This window comes from Arachis ipaensis, chromosome B5 (genome assembly GCF_059453495.1).
Source record: "Arachis ipaensis isolate K30076 ecotype BB chromosome B5, ASM5945349v1, whole genome shotgun sequence".
In the NCBI taxonomy this organism is placed as follows: Eukaryota; Viridiplantae; Streptophyta; class Magnoliopsida; order Fabales; family Fabaceae; genus Arachis; species Arachis ipaensis.
Window position 1 is genome coordinate 153,852,602 of NC_142440.1, and position 17,446 is coordinate 153,870,047.

General features: G+C 35.3%; 3 protein-coding genes across 4 annotated transcripts; all 3 read left to right on the forward strand.

Moving 5' to 3' along the window:
• Positions 1 to 1,092: 1,092 nt before the first annotated feature.
• LOC107644586 (disease resistance protein Roq1) lies at positions 1,093 to 5,526 on the forward strand. Its single transcript, XM_016348475.3, has 5 exons — positions 1,093 to 1,736; positions 1,829 to 2,936; positions 3,016 to 3,345; positions 3,470 to 4,282; positions 4,538 to 5,526. The coding sequence occupies exons 1-5, from the start codon at positions 1,216 to 1,218 to the stop codon at positions 5,225 to 5,227; spliced, it is 3,462 nt and encodes a 1,153-aa protein (XP_016203961.2). The 5' UTR covers positions 1,093 to 1,215; the 3' UTR covers positions 5,228 to 5,526.
• Positions 5,527 to 6,294: 768 nt separating this feature from the next.
• Positions 6,295 to 9,835, forward strand: LOC107644596 (E3 ubiquitin-protein ligase RING1). 2 transcript variants are annotated; one of them, XM_088488396.1, is made up of 2 exons: positions 6,295 to 7,589; positions 7,825 to 8,143. In XM_088488396.1, exon 1 carries the CDS (start codon positions 6,468 to 6,470, stop codon positions 7,566 to 7,568), a length of 1,101 nt encoding a protein of 366 aa, XP_088344522.1. In that variant the 5' UTR covers positions 6,295 to 6,467; the 3' UTR covers positions 7,569 to 7,589; positions 7,825 to 8,143. The 2 variants fall into 2 exon arrangements, with proteins under 2 accessions (XP_088344522.1, XP_088344521.1); XM_088488395.1 differs by lacking the exon at positions 7,825 to 8,143 and adding an exon at positions 9,624 to 9,835 and having other exon boundaries at positions 6,342 to 7,589.
• A 3,996-nt stretch (positions 9,836 to 13,831) lies between these two features.
• LOC107644597 (uncharacterized) lies at positions 13,832 to 17,087 on the forward strand. Its single transcript, XM_016348484.3, has 3 exons — positions 13,832 to 14,626; positions 15,352 to 15,494; positions 15,771 to 17,087. The coding sequence occupies exons 1-3, from the start codon at positions 14,486 to 14,488 to the stop codon at positions 16,558 to 16,560; spliced, it is 1,074 nt and encodes a 357-aa protein (XP_016203970.1). The 5' UTR covers positions 13,832 to 14,485; the 3' UTR covers positions 16,561 to 17,087.
• The last annotated feature ends 359 nt before the right edge of the window (positions 17,088 to 17,446 follow it).

Genomic DNA, 17,446 nt, shown 5'->3' on the forward strand with positions numbered 1-17,446 from the left:
TACTAGCTAGCTAGAAATACAAACAGAAAGTGAATGTTTTTCCTTGTGTCATATCCTCCTCAATATTCCTCAGTACTCATGCAGAACAGTGAATCTCGGATACAAAGAACCAACATGATAAAAAGCGTGGGAGAGAAAGATTCTTTGGTCAACAGAAATGGAAGAAAGTGTTGGTGTTATTAATTTATTATCAATCAGTGGCAGAAGATGAAAATTATAACAATACAAGAATAATTAGTTTCTGTTTATTTTTCCCTCTTTCCTCGAAATTTGTATACAAAACAAGAAAACGTTGGTGGATCCTGATTTTTTCGTTCGAACATGATTTAAGAGAGCAACTTATTTTCTTAAAAATAGACAACTGATTTAGGACACTTGCATCACATACTCCACTTTGTAATTAAAGTTCACATATGATTACTCTTGAAAGATTTTATGTGAACAAGTTCTAAGAACACAAGCACATATATTATGTTCCAATCAAATAAAAAATTATATTGTTTCTTCTTCAGTTCTCATATACTATTATTCTCTTATAAGTAATAAATAAGACAATAATACTTCTATTCAAAACATGAAAGTTTTATGGCATCAAGTTCTGTAACGAGTCTAGATATTGAAGGAAATTCTCTATTTATTTTACGACAGAGAAAAAAAGAAAAAGGAAAATTAGAATATAAAAAGGTGATAATAACACTCTTCATTTTTGTTCTTAATTTTTATTCTTGGTGGCTTGAGTCCACAAGATAAGAATAAATAATGGACAAACAATTAATTATGTAAGGTACTAGCAGATACCTTTAATTTTCAATGAGTTAATATTATAGTATATCATAGCGTAAAATATTAGTCATTGTACAAGAATATACATTTAATATTCATAAAAAAATTATTTTTCTGCTATATTAGAAATCCCTAAATTGAAAGTCCCGCCCTGAAAGTTGAGTTCTTAAGAAATAATAATGGACGTTGAATTCAACCACTTAATGCTCATAGGTGGCCATGCATTTCTATGAAAAATAAATAACTAAGGACAAAGTTGTCTTAATCAAAGTAAATATAATAAACAGCAAGTTTGCTAAAGACTTAAATACAGCAACTAATTTCTTAGTGAACTCAATCACTCATTAAAACATATATTTACTACTTTGTTTCTCTGATTTTCATCATCATCCAACAAAACATATATGATTATATCCTTCTTGCTTCCGTCTCATGTCTCTGCAATCCTCCTCCTCCTCCTACTCTGCCCATCCATTTTCCTCTTCTTTCATCCGATATGAATGGAAATACGATGTGTTTATTAGTTTCAGAGGCCGAGATACTCGCTATGATTTCACTGGCAACCTCTACAAGGCTCTTTGTGACAAAGGAATTCTCACCTTCTTTGATGATGGCGAGCTTCAAAGCGGAGAGGAAATCACACCTGCACTTCTCAAGGCAATTGAAGAGTCCAGGATTGCCATCGTTGTACTCTCTCCTAACTATGCTTCTTCTTCTTTTTGCTTAGACGAACTGGTCCATGTCCTTCACTGCATCAAGGGAAACAATCGGTTTGTTTTGCCAGTTTTCTTTAAGGTGGATCCTTCTGATGTGCGCCATCTAAAAAACAGTTTTGGAGAAGCAATGGATAAGCATGAGAAGAGATACAAGGATGACATGAATAAGAAGGTGGACAAATGGAAAAAGGCTCTGCCTCAAGTGGCTAATTTATCAGGCTATCATTTCAAAGATGGGTAACTTCACTTCATATACTTCTTTCTGTAATTGTTTCTCATTATTACAATTTTGAATTGTAAAAGTATCTATGTGTATGTTTGTTGGGCAGGCATGGATATGAGCATCAGTTTATTAAAAAGATCGTGCAAGACATTTCAAGAAAGATTGGGCGTCTACCTTTGCCAGTGGCTGACTTCCCTGTTGGACTCGAGTCTCCAGTGTCAGAAGTGATTTCACTTTTGGAAATGGATTCTACTGATCGAGTTCACATGGTAGGGATACATGGAATTGGTGGCATAGGAAAAACAACACTTGCTCTTGCTCTTTATAACTTTATTGCTGACAATTTTAAAGGTGTGTGTTTTCTTGAAAACGTGAGAGAAAATTCACAAAAATATGGGTTGGTGCATCTTCAAAACAATCTTCTTTGTAAGATATTAGGAAAGGAGGGAGTCCAGATAATAGGTGTTAAGGAAGGAATTTCACAGATACAACGTAGACTCAGTCAAACAAAAGTTCTTTTGGTTCTGGATGATGTTGATGAGCATGAACAGTTGACAGCTATTGCGGGAAAACCTGATTGGTTTCATCCTGGAAGCAGAATCATTATTACAACACGGGACAAACATTTGCTGACGCTTCATGACATTGAAAGAACATATGAGGTACAAGGTTTGAATGAGGAAGAGTCCTTAGATTTGCTTCAATGGAAGGCTTTTAAAACAGATATTATCAACCCAAGGTATAAGAATGTTTTAACCCGTGCAGTAACTTATGCTTCTGGACTTCCATTGGCTTTGGAAGTTATAGGTTCTAACTTGTTTGGAAAAGATTTAGAACAATGGGAATCTGCAATGGATCAATATGAAGAAGTTCTTGATAATAAAATACGTAAGATACTTCAGGTTAGTTTTGATGCTTTGGGAGAAGATGTGCAGAGTGTTTTTCTTGATATTGCTTGTTGTTTTAAAGGATATAAATCAGTGGAAGTTACAGCTATACTTCAAGCTCAATATGGGAGGAGTATGAAATATCATATTGGAATGTTGGTTGAAAAATCTCTCATAAAGATTGATCATCTATTCAGAATAACATTACATGATCTAATAGAGGACATGGGCAAAGATATATGTCGAGAAAAATCGTCAAAAGTGCCTGGAAAACATAGTAGATTATGGTTCTACAAGGATATAGTTAAAGTTTTAGAAGATAATCAAGTAAGTAATAGTTTTTTTTTTTATTTAAGTTTATTAAAGACTTTTTTTAACACATGTTTTTACTTTTGTCTGATGAAAGGGAACTAGTGCCATTGAAATCATACATTTGGAATTTCCTTTATTTAGAAAGGAAGGAGGTGAAGATCCGTCAAAAAAAGAGAAAAATGATGATGTAGAAGTAAAATGGGATGGAACAGCTTTTAAAGAGATGAAAAATCTCAAAACACTTATCATAAAAAATGGTCGTTTTTCCAGAGGGCCCAAATACCTTCCAAATAGTTTAAGAGTATTGGAATGGAGGAGATATCCATCGAGATATTTTCCCTCTAATTTTGATCCAGAAAAGCTTTCCATACTCAAGTTGCCTGATTATCTCTACATGTCACCCAAGTTGGATAGCATATCCAAGGTAAGCGTACTAAATTCATTTTCATGATTTTGTATGTTTGTGAATTCACATGATCAGGTTTATTTGTTTTTATTTTAGTTTAGTTTGTTCATTAATTTTATTTGTTTGTTTGTTTTTTCTCCAGATGTTGATCACCTTGAAAGTTTTGAGTTTTGATTACAGTGATTCTTTGAAAGAGATACCTGATGTGTCTAATATTCAAACTTTAGAAGAATTTTCTTTTGAAGGATGTAGTAATTTAGTCTCAGTTCACAGTTCAGTTGGTTTTTTACCTAAACTTAGAATATTGAATGCTGAAAAGTGTCCCAAGCTCAGAAGTTTTCCACCTGTTATTAATTTGCCCTCACTGGAAATGCTCGGTCTATCTGGATGCTCAAGCCTTGAGAAATTTCCAGAAATTCCAGAAGAGATGAAAAATCTAGAAGAGCTTGATTTGATTGGCACTGGGATACAAGATTTGCCATGTTCATTTTGTAACCTTTCTAGATTGTGGCATTTGTATTTGGAGGAGAATAAAATGCATAAAATACCAAGTGTCATTTGCATGATGCCAAGCCTGGATTTTTGTAATATTAACTTAGGAGGAAACAAGGGGAGGGTATCGGGAGAGCAGGAAGAGGGGCTTCACGGAATATTCACTCACTCTCTCCCCTCTTCAGATATGGAACACCTTTCTCTCAAGAACAGCAATTTGTCAGATGAGTTTTTTCCACTAGCTGTTGCATGGTTTCCCAATGTGGAATTTTTAGACCTAACAGGCAATAATTTCACGGTCTTTCCTGAATGCATCCAACAATTTCGCTTTCTAAAGATACTCAAGGTGGATGATTGCGAGCATCTTCGGGAGATTAGAGGGATTCCACCGTGCTTGACAGACTTCTCAGCAGTAAACTGTAAATCATTGAGTCCGAGGGGCACAAGCGTGTTACTCAACCAGGTTTCATTACATTTTAATAATTAACAATGCAGATCACATCATAATTCATATTAAGTTAATAGGTGAAAACTCAATTGCAGTCGATTTCACGTGAAGTTGATAGTTGAGAGCCGTTAAATGAAAATTTAGTCAAATCAGTCAAATCATCTAACGAATCTCAGTTATCAACTTCATGTGAAGTCGACTGCACCTGAGTTTTCACCAAGTTAATAATGTATGCTAAACTACTGCTTCTGCATTATGAATGAATGACAGCAAGTGCACGAGGGTAGAAGCACCCACTTTGTGATGCCAGGTGGAAGGATTCCAAGGTGGTTTGAGTGGCGCAGCAGGGGAGCTTCTATTTCTTTCTGGTTTCGTGGCACCATATTCCCTTACAAATCTCTTTGCGTTGCAATTCTACTCAAACATGACATCCTTTCCCCACCACTTCAAGTAAAACCCACTGTGACCATCAATGGCAACCAAGTTCAATTTGGACGGTATGGCCTTATGGGTCAATTATTTATTTTTAATCTGAAGAGAGATGATTATTATTATGAAGCACCACATTTTAAAAGAGGATGGAATCATGTGAAGCTTTCATATGAAGCATATTATAAGGGTTTTGAGGGAAAGGTGCCGAGTGAGTCAATTGGAAAAGAGATTGGAATGCACGTATGGAAGGAAGAGAGTAGTAGTATAATGGAAGATATTCGATTCACTGATCCATACAAAATGACACAACTAATTATAATGATGATCATGCTCTCAATAGCATTCCCCAACCATAAGAACCACCCCTTGCTCCTCCAAACATGCATTGGTTATTGGACCTTGCTCTTTCTAACTATGTATGATTTGGATAATGACAGTGAATTAGGGTCGGAAGGATCAAATATCAGCGACGGTTCAATGGCATCCACAGAGCTAGCGGGTGCAGAACTTGGGTGTGCCCAAATGTAATTGCATTTATCACTGTTTTTCTGTTATTCATTATAGATTTTAGTTATCTCCCTCTCCCCATTTTACTTTTATCAATAATATTTTTGTACATAAAAGGAGCCGTGGGAGTATGGGACTAGAGTGATTCATTGAACTTGTTCATGTTCTTGAAGATAACATAAATTGTAGACAATCTTGTTTATTTCATTTGTGACAAAAGAAAAAAGAATATTGTATCAGTATGATAGAAATCACAATGCATGTGTACTAGAGATATCCATTCAATGTGCTACTTGCTACTTTTTGATCAACAGTTTAAATTGTATGTTACACTACACTGAATGATTCTGAATTTCTAACAAAATGGGTACTAGGACACTAGCTAGGAATGCAAATAAGTAGTTTATTAGTCTTATCTCAACAAGAATGTGGAGCGCAGACCATAATGGTTCTAAAATAACCTTATGCAAAATATTGGAATGTATGAAAATGATGATCGGAGAGAGAGTTACTTATTATGGAATAGTAAGAACAGGGAATTGTTTGATTCAAGCTACACTAGATCTCCTTATCAGCACTCACTAATTCTCAATCACGTCCACAAAATTAGATGAGCATAGTCACTCAAGGCAGAACAGAGTAAACCTCCTCTTCTTGTTGGCAGAGTTATCAGGAACTGGAATGAAAAATGGATCACTGGATTCTAACAAAAAAAGGTTGAGATATGTGACGCTATGCTAACCATAGCCACCAATCAGCAGAACAAAATCTCAATCCAATCATTAACAGGATAATGGAATTCAAAAACAAAATGAAGACATACCTTGCTTATTCTATGTTATTGTTTTTTTCTGATTTGTTGAAAATTCTTTATCTTATCCTTTCTCTATAATAAATTAATAATGCTGTGGATTCTAAATCATTTCTACAATTTCATCTCTTTAATTAAATGAATATCATCTTTATTTCAAAAAGCAAGAAATTGAAGTAATTCTTAACAGATAAATGTGATTAAGGACTAAGGAGCATCCAATCCAATTATTTATAGCAAAAATATATAGTGGGCTAGTTGGCACTAATAACAAAGTAACAACATTAAGAAGAAAGAAGCTCAATTTCCCTAGTTACCCACAATTGATTTCTATTTACGCTTTTGCCCCTACTTTTCTCCCTCACTTGTTGGCACTTCCCTCTTTCTTACGCTCTGCTCACTTTCTCTCTCTACCAAACCTTTCTCTTTCTCTATCATCTTTCCATTGACATGTCTTCTTCCGGCGGCGTCACCTCCGGCAACCCCCAGCAATACTTCTGCCACCAGTGCAACCGCACAGTCTCCATCGTCCCTTCTTCCTCCGAGCTCCTCTGCCCTAATTGCAACGAAGGCTTCCTCGAAGAACTCGAAACTCCAATCCCTAACCCTAACCTCATCAATCCTTTCTTCTCTTTCAACTCTGACTTCGCCGGAGGTCCCTCCGCCGGAAACCTCCCATTCTTATTCTCCGGTGGTGGCGACGATCTATCCACGCTGCTTGGCGGCGGCGGCGTTGGTAACACCGCCGCCTCCGGCGAAGCCTTTAACCCCTTTGTGTTCCTCCAGAACTACCTCCAAACCCTAAGAGCTGGCGGCGCCAACGTCCAGTTCGTGATCGAGAATTCCGGCGACCCTACAACCGGAACGTTCCGGTTTCCCGGCGGGAACATGACTCACGGCGATTACTTCTTCGGCCCGGGGCTCGAGGAGCTGATCCAGCAGCTGGCGGAGAACGATCCGAATCGGTACGGGACGCCGCCAGCATCGAAGTCAGCCGTGGAGGGGCTGCCGGACGTGTCGGTCACAGAGGAGCTGCTGGAATCGGATTCTTCTCAGTGCGCGGTGTGCAAGGACACCTTCAAGCTTTGCGAATCGGCGAAGCAGATCCCGTGTAAGCACATATACCATTCCGATTGCATCTTGCCGTGGCTGGAACTGCATAATTCGTGCCCAGTTTGCCGTTACGAGTTGCCTACCGATGATCCGGATTACGAGCGGAGGGCTCAGCGTGGTGGGGTTCCTACGCCTGCCCCAGTGAACCGGTCTGTGGGGGCAGGCGGTTCAGCTGAATCCTCTGATGGAAGTGGTGGTGGTGTTGGCGGCGACAATGATGGCGGGGATAATAGGCAAACGTTGGAGAGGAGGGTGTTTAGGGTTTCTTTGCCGTGGCCGTTTAGGCAATTCGGTGGCTCTCCTGCGGAGACGAGCAATGTTGGGAACAACAGCAACAACAACAGTGGCGGCGGCAACAACAACAGTGGGCAATCGAATTCCGAAAGTAGGGGGAATCGGAATTTTGAGTCGGAGACGAGACAAGAAGATCTTGATTGAGAGCGACTTGTGTTTCATAATGTAAGTTCATATCATTTTATCATATGGTATTTTGGTTCCGAATTCGGTGTCGAATCATGGTGTTGTCTAATTCGAATACATTGAGTAACACGATGAAGGAGCATTAAAGTGTCAAGTTTAGCTCTGGCTTATTGTGAAATCCTTTTGCTTTTCCTGCTTTGTTTTGAGTACCCTCATACAATTGTACTGTGAGAACTGAGACACCTCTCTTGATTAAAAATTTGTGGTATGTTAGGTGGCAGGTTAGATTTAGGTGGTGATAGCTTTGAGCCTGCAGCTATGGAAGAATGAGGTTTCTGAACTTCTAGTTTGTGTTAAACGATATGGATTGTACAGCTGCTACTTCAAGGAACCTTCATTCTTTTTCTTTTTTGCTTGGACAAATTTGAACCAAAGTTGGAAATAGTTTGATATTTTTTGTCATGTTGTTTTGGATGCAATTGCTTTATTGATCAATGTCATATTGTCATCACAGCAAACATTTATAGGATGAAGAAAGGATTATGGTTTCTCTTATAGCAAACTTTGAAAGAAAAAGCTTCAGTTCATTAAAATATTTATGCCACACTTCCAACCCATCTAGATAAATACAAAAGGTCATTACAACAACAGAAGCTTCTGTATCTCTTCTATTATTTATGTTGGAGGAATTAGCAGCTATTGCAGTTGTTTTCAATGTCTATGAGCCTCAACATGCCTGTGATAATACAGATTTCTGTGATTAACGTGAACAATTTTTGTATGAAGATTTACCTCTGCTAATGCAATATGAAGTCCCCCCATAGCTACACAACTAAAGATATATAACTAGTGTAATGTCACTAACGTCCCCCCATAATTATTCTGCTAAGTGATTTTCTGCAAGAAATGTTGTTTACAGTGATCTCAGACTCAAAGGATGTATGGAGTAAACTTTCTTAATCTTATGTAGACTGTAAGACTTTGATGTATCAACTACTCAACTCAATTGTTTCTTTATGCACGCTAACTGAATGAATTAGCTTGGTTTCTCTTCTGCTTAGAAAGACTTGTATAAAGGAAGGAGGATAAAAAAAGAAGGAAAAAATATTGTTACCAAATGAAATATAAGCATAAATGGGCTTGTGTAGAACTACTGTTAACGATTGTGGCAGAGGATAATTTTAGATCTATTGAGGGATTGTAACTACCGACGAACAGCGCTTATTCGTTTTGATCTTGTTAATGTACTTGCCCTTTGATGGATGCTTTACTATCATGGATATAGGCTTATTATATTGTTAGGTAGCCAAATACGATGAATTTCGTATGTATTTTACCACTCGTGAAACATGGCTTCATAAGATTTTGTATTTCTATTTTCTATATGAAGGACCATGTACATATCAGTTTTCAACAACAATAATTGTGGTTCATCCGTTTGTTATTTATATTTGTTGAAATAATGCTTGCTATTTTTAAGACCTTCCTCACCTCCTTGAAAGACTTCAACTCTGGGATGTGTTTGCATGATTAATCTTTATCTAGTCTTCAACTTTCCATACTTATTGTTGAACATTACAAAGGTTGTGCTTGTTATAATTTTATTACATATCCTGGAGTGGGAAATTTTAAGTATCATAGACATAGGGGCTTATTATATTGTTTATGTAATCTCTTAAAAGCAACTCCACTGCTGCTTAGTAGAGGGGTTGGCCAATGTAGTCATGGGATTTGTATAATTTGGGTTTGGATTCAGGAACTCCTTTATTGTTGAAAGCTGGATTGTAATCCTATTTATAAATCTACCTTTTTATAAATCTCCTTGCAGTTTTGCACTAAGCATTCTGAATTAAAGAAAAACAATGTGACTGCAGTTAATATTTTGTGTTTTTAGGTTCAAGTCTAGTTTGTTCCATTCTCAAGCCTTTATGCTTAGATATCAGATATCCTGAATGCTAAACTTTGATTTCTTGCCTTTGGGCTTTGGTCTTATGCTGCATGCTGTAATATTATGAATCAGATGCCATACACTTTCGGAGATTTTCACATAGTTCTGTTTTGTTTTGGTGGCAGGTATGAAGAGTGTTTCAAATCTGCAGCCTTGTTTAATAGAAATGATCTTAAATGTCAATCAGTGAATGGTGACAGTTGCAAGTGTTATGTTCCATGATACTAATAAACACACGTAACTGCCGAATGCCCATTACCAATTTCACACTTAGAATTTTATACAGATTCAAAATTTTATGTGCATTTTCAATATTTGTGAAGTTTTGATTGTCTATGTGTGGCTTCTTTTGACTGGTTTCTTAATATACTGCCATTGGAGAGCTTCTAAAGATCAAATATTGAGCCCTTTTTTGGTTTTGGAGAAGAAAGAGGGAGGGGGGGGGGGTGCTTTTGCAGTTGGCTCCTAGTGTTTGTTCCTGTTCTTCATTTGTTCAGTCTCAGTTACAGCAGATAAGCAGGGGATTTTTCATGATATCTTGTTTTCATAGATTTTCTTATGGTACCATGTTGAGCGTGTTTTCTGAGTTGGAATATATAAGGGGAAGGGATCAGGGATGGAATGGAAGGGTTTGAAGGAAGAGATTTTCAATCCTCCTTTTTCTTCCCTTCCCTTTAGTTATCAAAACTTACATACATCTCCTGAAGTTGCATCGATTTTCTGGTTTTCAGAAGTTTTTCTATATATATAATGGACAGCATTTTCATTTTGATAAACCATAATCAGGAAGGATTGTTATCATTCCTTGTGGCTTGTGGGGGTATTCGGCAATCTTCTTTTCATCGTCATTCATTTTCATAGTCTGTGTTGTTCAAATGGATGTAGAGGAATGTATTCTATGGTCCTATGCTGAATGATAAGCAACGGCTATTGGCTAGCTTGTGTGTTGTTTTCCATAGAAATTAGATTTGCACATCCCATTTGTCACACTCACATGTGTTGACACAACTCTTGCTCTCTTGATTTTTTTTTTTTTAATTTTAATTTTTAAGATATGGGTTGCCTTGGAATGTTGAGTAATCGGTTTTCTATGTTTATCTGGGACACGTTGCTCTTGAATTGAGACTTGGTAAGTGGCATGTGTTAATGTTCCAAGGCTATTGCCGAATAGAGGCAAGTTAGTTTGGTAAGAGAAAAGGTCAACTAGCTCATCTCCCAAAGTGGTGGCACTAACTTTGGCATCTGCAATTGGAGCTTTGGTTGAGTGCTTTTTGGAGATAGTTAACTCTTTGTTGGGAGAATTTTCAATATGTTCCCCAAAGTTGTGGCAATAACTTCGCATTCAGTAACTGAGTACAAGTTAATGGGAAGAAGAGAAATGTTTGTAGATTTGTTGAACAATAGTACCACCTTGACCTTAGCATCGCTTTCCCTCCCAGTTTCCTGAGGGATCATTTCATGTCTTGGAAGTAATCCGATCTAAAATTAAAAATACTGTAAAAAAAAAGAAAGAAAAACAAAATAAAGTGTAACGGAATGTCGTTTTTGTATTATCCTAATAGCTTACTTTGAAAAAAAAAAACTGATCTAAATAATTGTCTTTCACATATTTTATTATTTTAATTGTTGATTTGGTAAAAGAGGATTTCAATATTTCATTTAAAATTGAAATATCTATTGTTTGTTTTTTACTCTCTATACACAATATTTTCTAGGAAAATATTTCAATCCCTTGACTATGTAGGTGAACCCAAATTTTCTCTTCTTAGGCTCTTTATCCCTTGCTTTAGGTTAGGCCTCCTAGATTATTTATTTAAAATTTTTAATAAATGGTATAGTATAGCATAGCATATGAAATCAATAAACTTTAGATAGTATTATTCATAATTAACCAAAAAGTTACATTTCGTGATATATGTTTAACTAAAAACGATAATGAGGGAAAGGAATCTGTTCGGTTTGCAAATATTAATGATAAAATCCCGAGAAAATTGAAGGTTTTTTATTAAGTTGTTGACTGCTTTGAGTATACATCGTAAAACAAGAGGGAATCTTAAAACAATGTGAATGAATTATGAATTCATTGACTTGCATTTTGCCAGCACACTTTGACTTTATTATTTGTTAGATTTGATATACTTTATTAATGGTCTATGACAGAACTATCTCCTATTTTTACATCTTAAGTAATGATATTGAGAACTTGCCAAACTTAACTAAGATACATTCCTTGGAATTTATTTTATTTTATTTTTTCTATAGAAGCATTTAAGTATTTCTCATTTAACTAATGAATGAAGATATTGAAGGAGGTTGAGATAACACGGAATTGAAGTGTGATTTACACTAATCCGCGTTTGATTATCACTAATTACGCTTAATAGTTTCATGTTTATTTCTAATGGAAGACTCAATATGCAAAAAGAAAATAAAGAAGGGACTTCTTTCTAATTTAGTATGGCGTTTGGGAAGTACAAGCATCACGTGGTTAGGTATTTTAATAGGAAAAAAACGGAGAAAATTGAACAATGAACATGAAACTCTTAAATTGTTGTAAAAATCTTTTATAATATTTAAGAAAGTTCTTAATAGCAAGTTAATTTACTCTGATTATTACTCTATTAGGAGTATATGATTTTTAGAAACTAGTACTAGCACTTAAGCACTCAAAATTTTCTGAAAGTTAAAATGGGACTAAGCTAAAGAAAAAAACAGCAAGAGTTGGATAAAATCACATGATAACAATAAATGTTTGCTGATTAACATAATAACAGGGAGTGAGGGACAATTAAGTGCACATGACCTGATTCGAGTGATTTCATCATATTAAGCATTTCTTAACCAACCTTAGAGCAGTATCTAGAATATCCAAAAAAAAAAAAATAGAGTGAATCGTATTAAAATAATTATGTAATTAATCAAGATAAAAAAGAAAAATTATATGTGCAATTTTTAAAGTATAGGCACACGGCTAAAATGAAAACTTGGACTTGCAAATGACAAGAATTAGCTAGTAGAAGAAAAAAATTGGCACAATATGAAAATGTCATAAAATGAACATTCATTTATATATTAAAAATATAAGAATACTTTGCAATAAATATTATCATATATTTTTATGAATTTAATTTTAATATACTATTAATATAAAATAATTTTATATATATATATTTAATTACGTAATAATATATTAATAAAAATAATTATTTTTTATATTAATTATGTAAATAATTATTTAAAAAATAAATATAATTATATAATTATATAAAATATTTTTTATTATTAATACACCAAAATTAAATTATACTTATATGGATAGTAGAGCACATCAACCATATACTACTATTAGATAATAGAATTTAATGGTTAAAATTTGATAAAGCATAATTTTAAGAGAAAAAAAAAATGAAGCGTAACAATCATGAGAGGGGCCACATGGCTCGGTGCTTTTGGCTGTGTTTGGCTGTGTGTCGGTGCATCGCGCTCTCTCTCACCGCGTTACTCAATTTTATACAAATTGATTTCATTGATTTAATATTTTAACATAAACTCGTGCCTCTTTATTAGACTTTACAACGTGAGAATTTCAATGTATACCAATCTTTTCAATATAATAAATTAAAAATAGAAATATATATACTATCCCATACTATATTATACTACTACCATTACCACCATCACCAAATATTTAAATTAAACAAAATAAGCTATACTACAAATGAATAAAGTTAAGAAATTGATAAAAGAATAGTGAATCTCATAATTCGCAGTGATTCCAAATCCAAAAGTTGTGTTAGAAGTTTGAAGAGCTACGCTGACAAATGTACAAGGAATCCATTCTATCATCACCGGTGTGCTTGCACAATCATTTGACTTTCCTTCTAAACCAACTTTATTTGTTTTTTAATATATAGTCTGGAATTATGTTTTCAATTAATTAATATTATTATATTACCAGTAATATCTGAATATTACTTTTGTGTATTTTGTTTGAAAAATTTGCAATGCTATTGTCATAGTAATTTAATTTAAGCCATATTGAGAAAAAGGTTGTGCATATATAGGACCAAGACTCCAAGAGTGTTGACTCACTTATAATGTATATTTATATTTATATTAATTAGATTACACTTCAATTTATCTTTATTTGTATGATAAAACATTATTCATATTAATATATTGTTATTGTGATAATTTAAATTTTTTATACAAGCAAAATATTCTATATTTTAATTTGATAATATTTGTATGATAAAAATTTGTAATGTTTTATTATTTACAATAAATTGCTAAATTCGTTATAAATACGATTAAGGAACAACAAAAGTGAATTAAAATATAACAAATTTTACAAATAAAATTTCAACCATAGTGACCTAATACATTTAAAACTAATTTCCATTTTTATATTTTTGGTTCAAAACCTTAACTCCCAAAACGAAAAAAAAGGATTGGCATGTTACTTAAAAGAGGAATTAACAAGAAGAAGAAGAATCCATTCCCATTCTCCACTTCCAAAATTTTCAATCTCAGAAGAAAGAGAGAGAAATAAAGAAGAGTAATGGCAGTGTGTGGAATAAAGTCAAATCCCTATTGAACTAGAGGAAGAAGAAGAAGCTTAGGAAATAAAGAACCCTATTTTTCATTTCATTTTTGTTTTTTTCTCTTTTCTTTTTCTTTTATTTTCTCACTCTCTTTAACAACATAATACAGAGTTTTATTTTAAAACCCTTGTTTTTCTTCATCCTCTAATTTCCCTTTCCCTTCTTCTTCTTCTTCCTCCTCCAAGATCAGATTTTTCTTTGACCCTTTTCATCTTTAGGCGCAATTCCACCCTCCACTCTTCCACCCACTTCACCAAACCCTCACTTTTTCTCGAATTAATTGGTTGCTCCTTTTTTGCCCCTTTTTTCTGTATATGTGAAGAAGCTATTATTCCTTTGGTGTGAGATCGTAGATCTTTGGTGTCGGCGGCCGATCGGAGAAGATGTCGCCGTCGAACGGGTTGCAGAACGGCGGCGGCGTCTGTGGCGGTGTCGGCGGCGGTGGAAGTGGGTTGAATTATATTGAGCACCAAGTCTCTAAGCTCGACACACTCGCTGGTGTGGCTATTAAGTATGGCGTTGAGGTATATAGCTACTTCAATTTTTCTTTTTTCATGTTCTTATTGTGCATTATTTTCTTATGATTCTCAACTTGGGGTGCCTTAAACGTGGTAAAGTTTTACCCTTTTCTTCTGGGTTTCATTCTGAGGTCTTATTTTCATTTTGTATACACCCTTTTCTTCAATATTTTTTGGTGTCCTGTGTTGTGCTTTTTCTAACTTATTTAACTCTTTTTTTTTTTTTTGGTAATGATGGAAGGTTGTGTTTGTTTGATTTATTTTTGTTTTGTTATTCCAACAAACCGATCTGAAGGAACCATTTCCATTTGAGTTAAGTGGCTCGATTTCTGATTACTTATTTAATCAAAGTTTTTTCCTTTGAGTTAATATTCTCCACTTTTGGGATTTGGGATTAGTGGAATGGCTATGCAGGTGAGAATAACGATAGGTAGAAATTGTTCTGAAGTTGGGGCAGAACTTGAATTCATTTGATTTCCAACCGATTTGACTTTTCATTTTCCAAATATTGTTTATTTTTATTCATTTCCAGTAACATACAAATTACTACTAGAGATACTACATTATCATGAAGATATGGTAATATACAAAGTAGATGATTGTATAATGTGCAGAAATGCCTATAAGGCTATAGCAATGAAAGCGTCAGAAATTTTTTACTTCTGGCCAGCAATGCATGGATGATTGCTTTTTGGGCTGTGATATCATGATACTGAACTCTCCTTATTCAGGTAGCTGATATCAAAAGGATGAACGGGTTAGCCACGGATCTTCAAATGTTTGCACTGAAGACATTGAAAATTCCGTTACCGGGACGACATCCGCCATCCCCCTCTCCCACTCCGAGTGTACCTAATGGACATGCAAAGTTGGGGTACTACCATATACTCATATATTGTGTTTTCTAATTCTTCCCCATGTCATTGTGCAACAATTTATAATTGCTTTTCAAGGATGCTTTTGCAAGTTTGTGGTGCATCATCCACCCATGATATTTACAGTTTGATGAAAATTCTTGCTGCTACTCTACATGTTTTTGCTTGTATTTTTTTCCTTTGGGGATGAGTTTTGTTTGATGTTCTAGGCTGTTGCTTCAATTCAAAATCTGCTGGTTTCACAAACTAATCTTTTTAGGTTAAAATCATTGCAGGGATAATAGCTCGGAAAGACGACCCCCACGTGCAAGTCAATACTGCATGAAGGAACCTCTACAATCCTTAAGACTTAAACCACCGAAGGAGAAGGTTTCTCCAGCCATGACCATTTTGCAGAAATACTATGGATTGAGTTCTTCTATAGCTAGAGATACATCTGAGACAGAATTGGCAGTTTATGCATCTGATAATTCAGATCATTCTGGAGATGATTGGTTTCCCAAAACTTCACCAATTTCTGACCTTCGATCAAACCATTACCCCAAGTCAACAAATTTAGTGTATGATTTATTGACTGGGAATGATGAAATGCATGAGTATGTGCCTCTTGCGGACATTGGAGATGTGGGAGGTGAGAAATCTGATGAGAAATCCGTTCGCAGACGTCAGAAAGCTGAAGTTGATAGCAGACCTGTTACACCAGAAAAGATTCTGAAGGAAGGAATTAACGGGGGGTCAAATGGTTTTTCTTCAAACGGAAAAGCGTTGTCTATGAGGCCAAAATCAGCTAGTCGAGCAAATCTGCTTTCAGAATCAGAATCAGGATGGTTAGATTCTATTGCGGTGGGGATGGGCGAATCCATCTTTACCGATACTCTTTCTGGAGTACGCAAATCATCAAGCGCGTCAAGCCTGAGAGAGCAGGAAAAGAACAATTCGGCCTCAGCCTGGCCAACCACAATGTGGAATCTGAAACCGGATTTGCAAGCAGCTATCTCCAAACCCATCTTTGATGGCTTACCGATCCCAATAACTGGTCGGAGAAGCAAAACTGCCCTTGATTAGTTGAAACCCTTCCCTTGGCGAAAAATTATTATTTTTTTTGACATTATACAAATTACAAAACATAAATTGCAACAAGATGCAAATCTTTTGGGTAAGTAAGCATGAGCCAAAGATGTAGAAAGTTGGAGAAACAAAATACATGGTTAGGATATTTATTCCAGGCTTAGAATAACAAGGGGATCAGTGACCTCCCAAAGCAGCTAAAGCTGAGGAACAGGTGCAAGAAACTTGGTATGCAAAACTGGTTTCTGTGAAATGCACCAGGTTGCCCCACCCACCTGGATCACAGAAGTTACTTACAGATCGATAGCCTCATTTGTTGAATGATTGGGTCAAGCAAAGTGCAAGTCATTCTGTCCAGTCATCACTTGTATCAAGTCATTATATTTGTGTATGTATCTAAGGTTTATTCTTTTTCTTCAGACCCTTTATATACTCTGCATTGACAGAAAAATGTGCAAACCATGTTACATGGCCTTTTATATTGGATTTATTTATGTCTTATATTTTATATTACATGGATTTGCGTACCCTCAATTAGATACATCTGGTTAATACAAGAGATCAGGCTATATCAGATTATTTTATTCTTATGAAGTATGCATTCTATTTGCTATTTAGGATAAAAAATTATGTGAACTAGTGTGTTCAGATGTACAAGGAACAAAGTAGGGCAATGTGGTACCGTATATCAGATTTGCAGAAGTTCTAAGACAACCTATGGTAGTGCACATGTTTAAGGTAGGGTAGGTGCACTGTTCACGTGAATGTGTTATATATATCACAGGACCATAAAATAATAACAGCGAGGATTGTTTTCTGAAGGAGAGATACCGGTGTGAATGCTTGTTTTAGTTGAGAAAAGCAATGCTAAGCAATGATTTAT

Bases quoted from the DNA above. Each gene is read 5' to 3' on its own strand.
- LOC107644586 (XM_016348475.3), top strand. From the start codon at position 1,216: ATGTCTCTGCAATCCTCCTCCTCCTCCTACTCTGCCCATCCATTTTCC. The intron at 1,737-1,828 runs GTAACTTCACTT...TTTGTTGGGCAG, and splicing joins GGCTATCATTTCAAAGATGG to GCATGGATATGAGCATCAGT. The intron at 3,346-3,469 runs GTAAGCGTACTA...TTTTTTCTCCAG, and splicing joins AGTTGGATAGCATATCCAAG to ATGTTGATCACCTTGAAAGT.
- LOC107644596 (XM_088488396.1), top strand. From the start codon at position 6,468: ATGTCTTCTTCCGGCGGCGTCACCTCCGGCAACCCCCAGCAATACTTC.
- LOC107644597 (XM_016348484.3), top strand. From the start codon at position 14,486: ATGTCGCCGTCGAACGGGTTGCAGAACGGCGGCGGCGTCTGTGGCGGT. The intron at 14,627-15,351 runs GTATATAGCTAC...CTCCTTATTCAG, and splicing joins CTATTAAGTATGGCGTTGAG to GTAGCTGATATCAAAAGGAT. The intron at 15,495-15,770 runs GTACTACCATAT...AAATCATTGCAG, and splicing joins AATGGACATGCAAAGTTGGG to GGATAATAGCTCGGAAAGAC.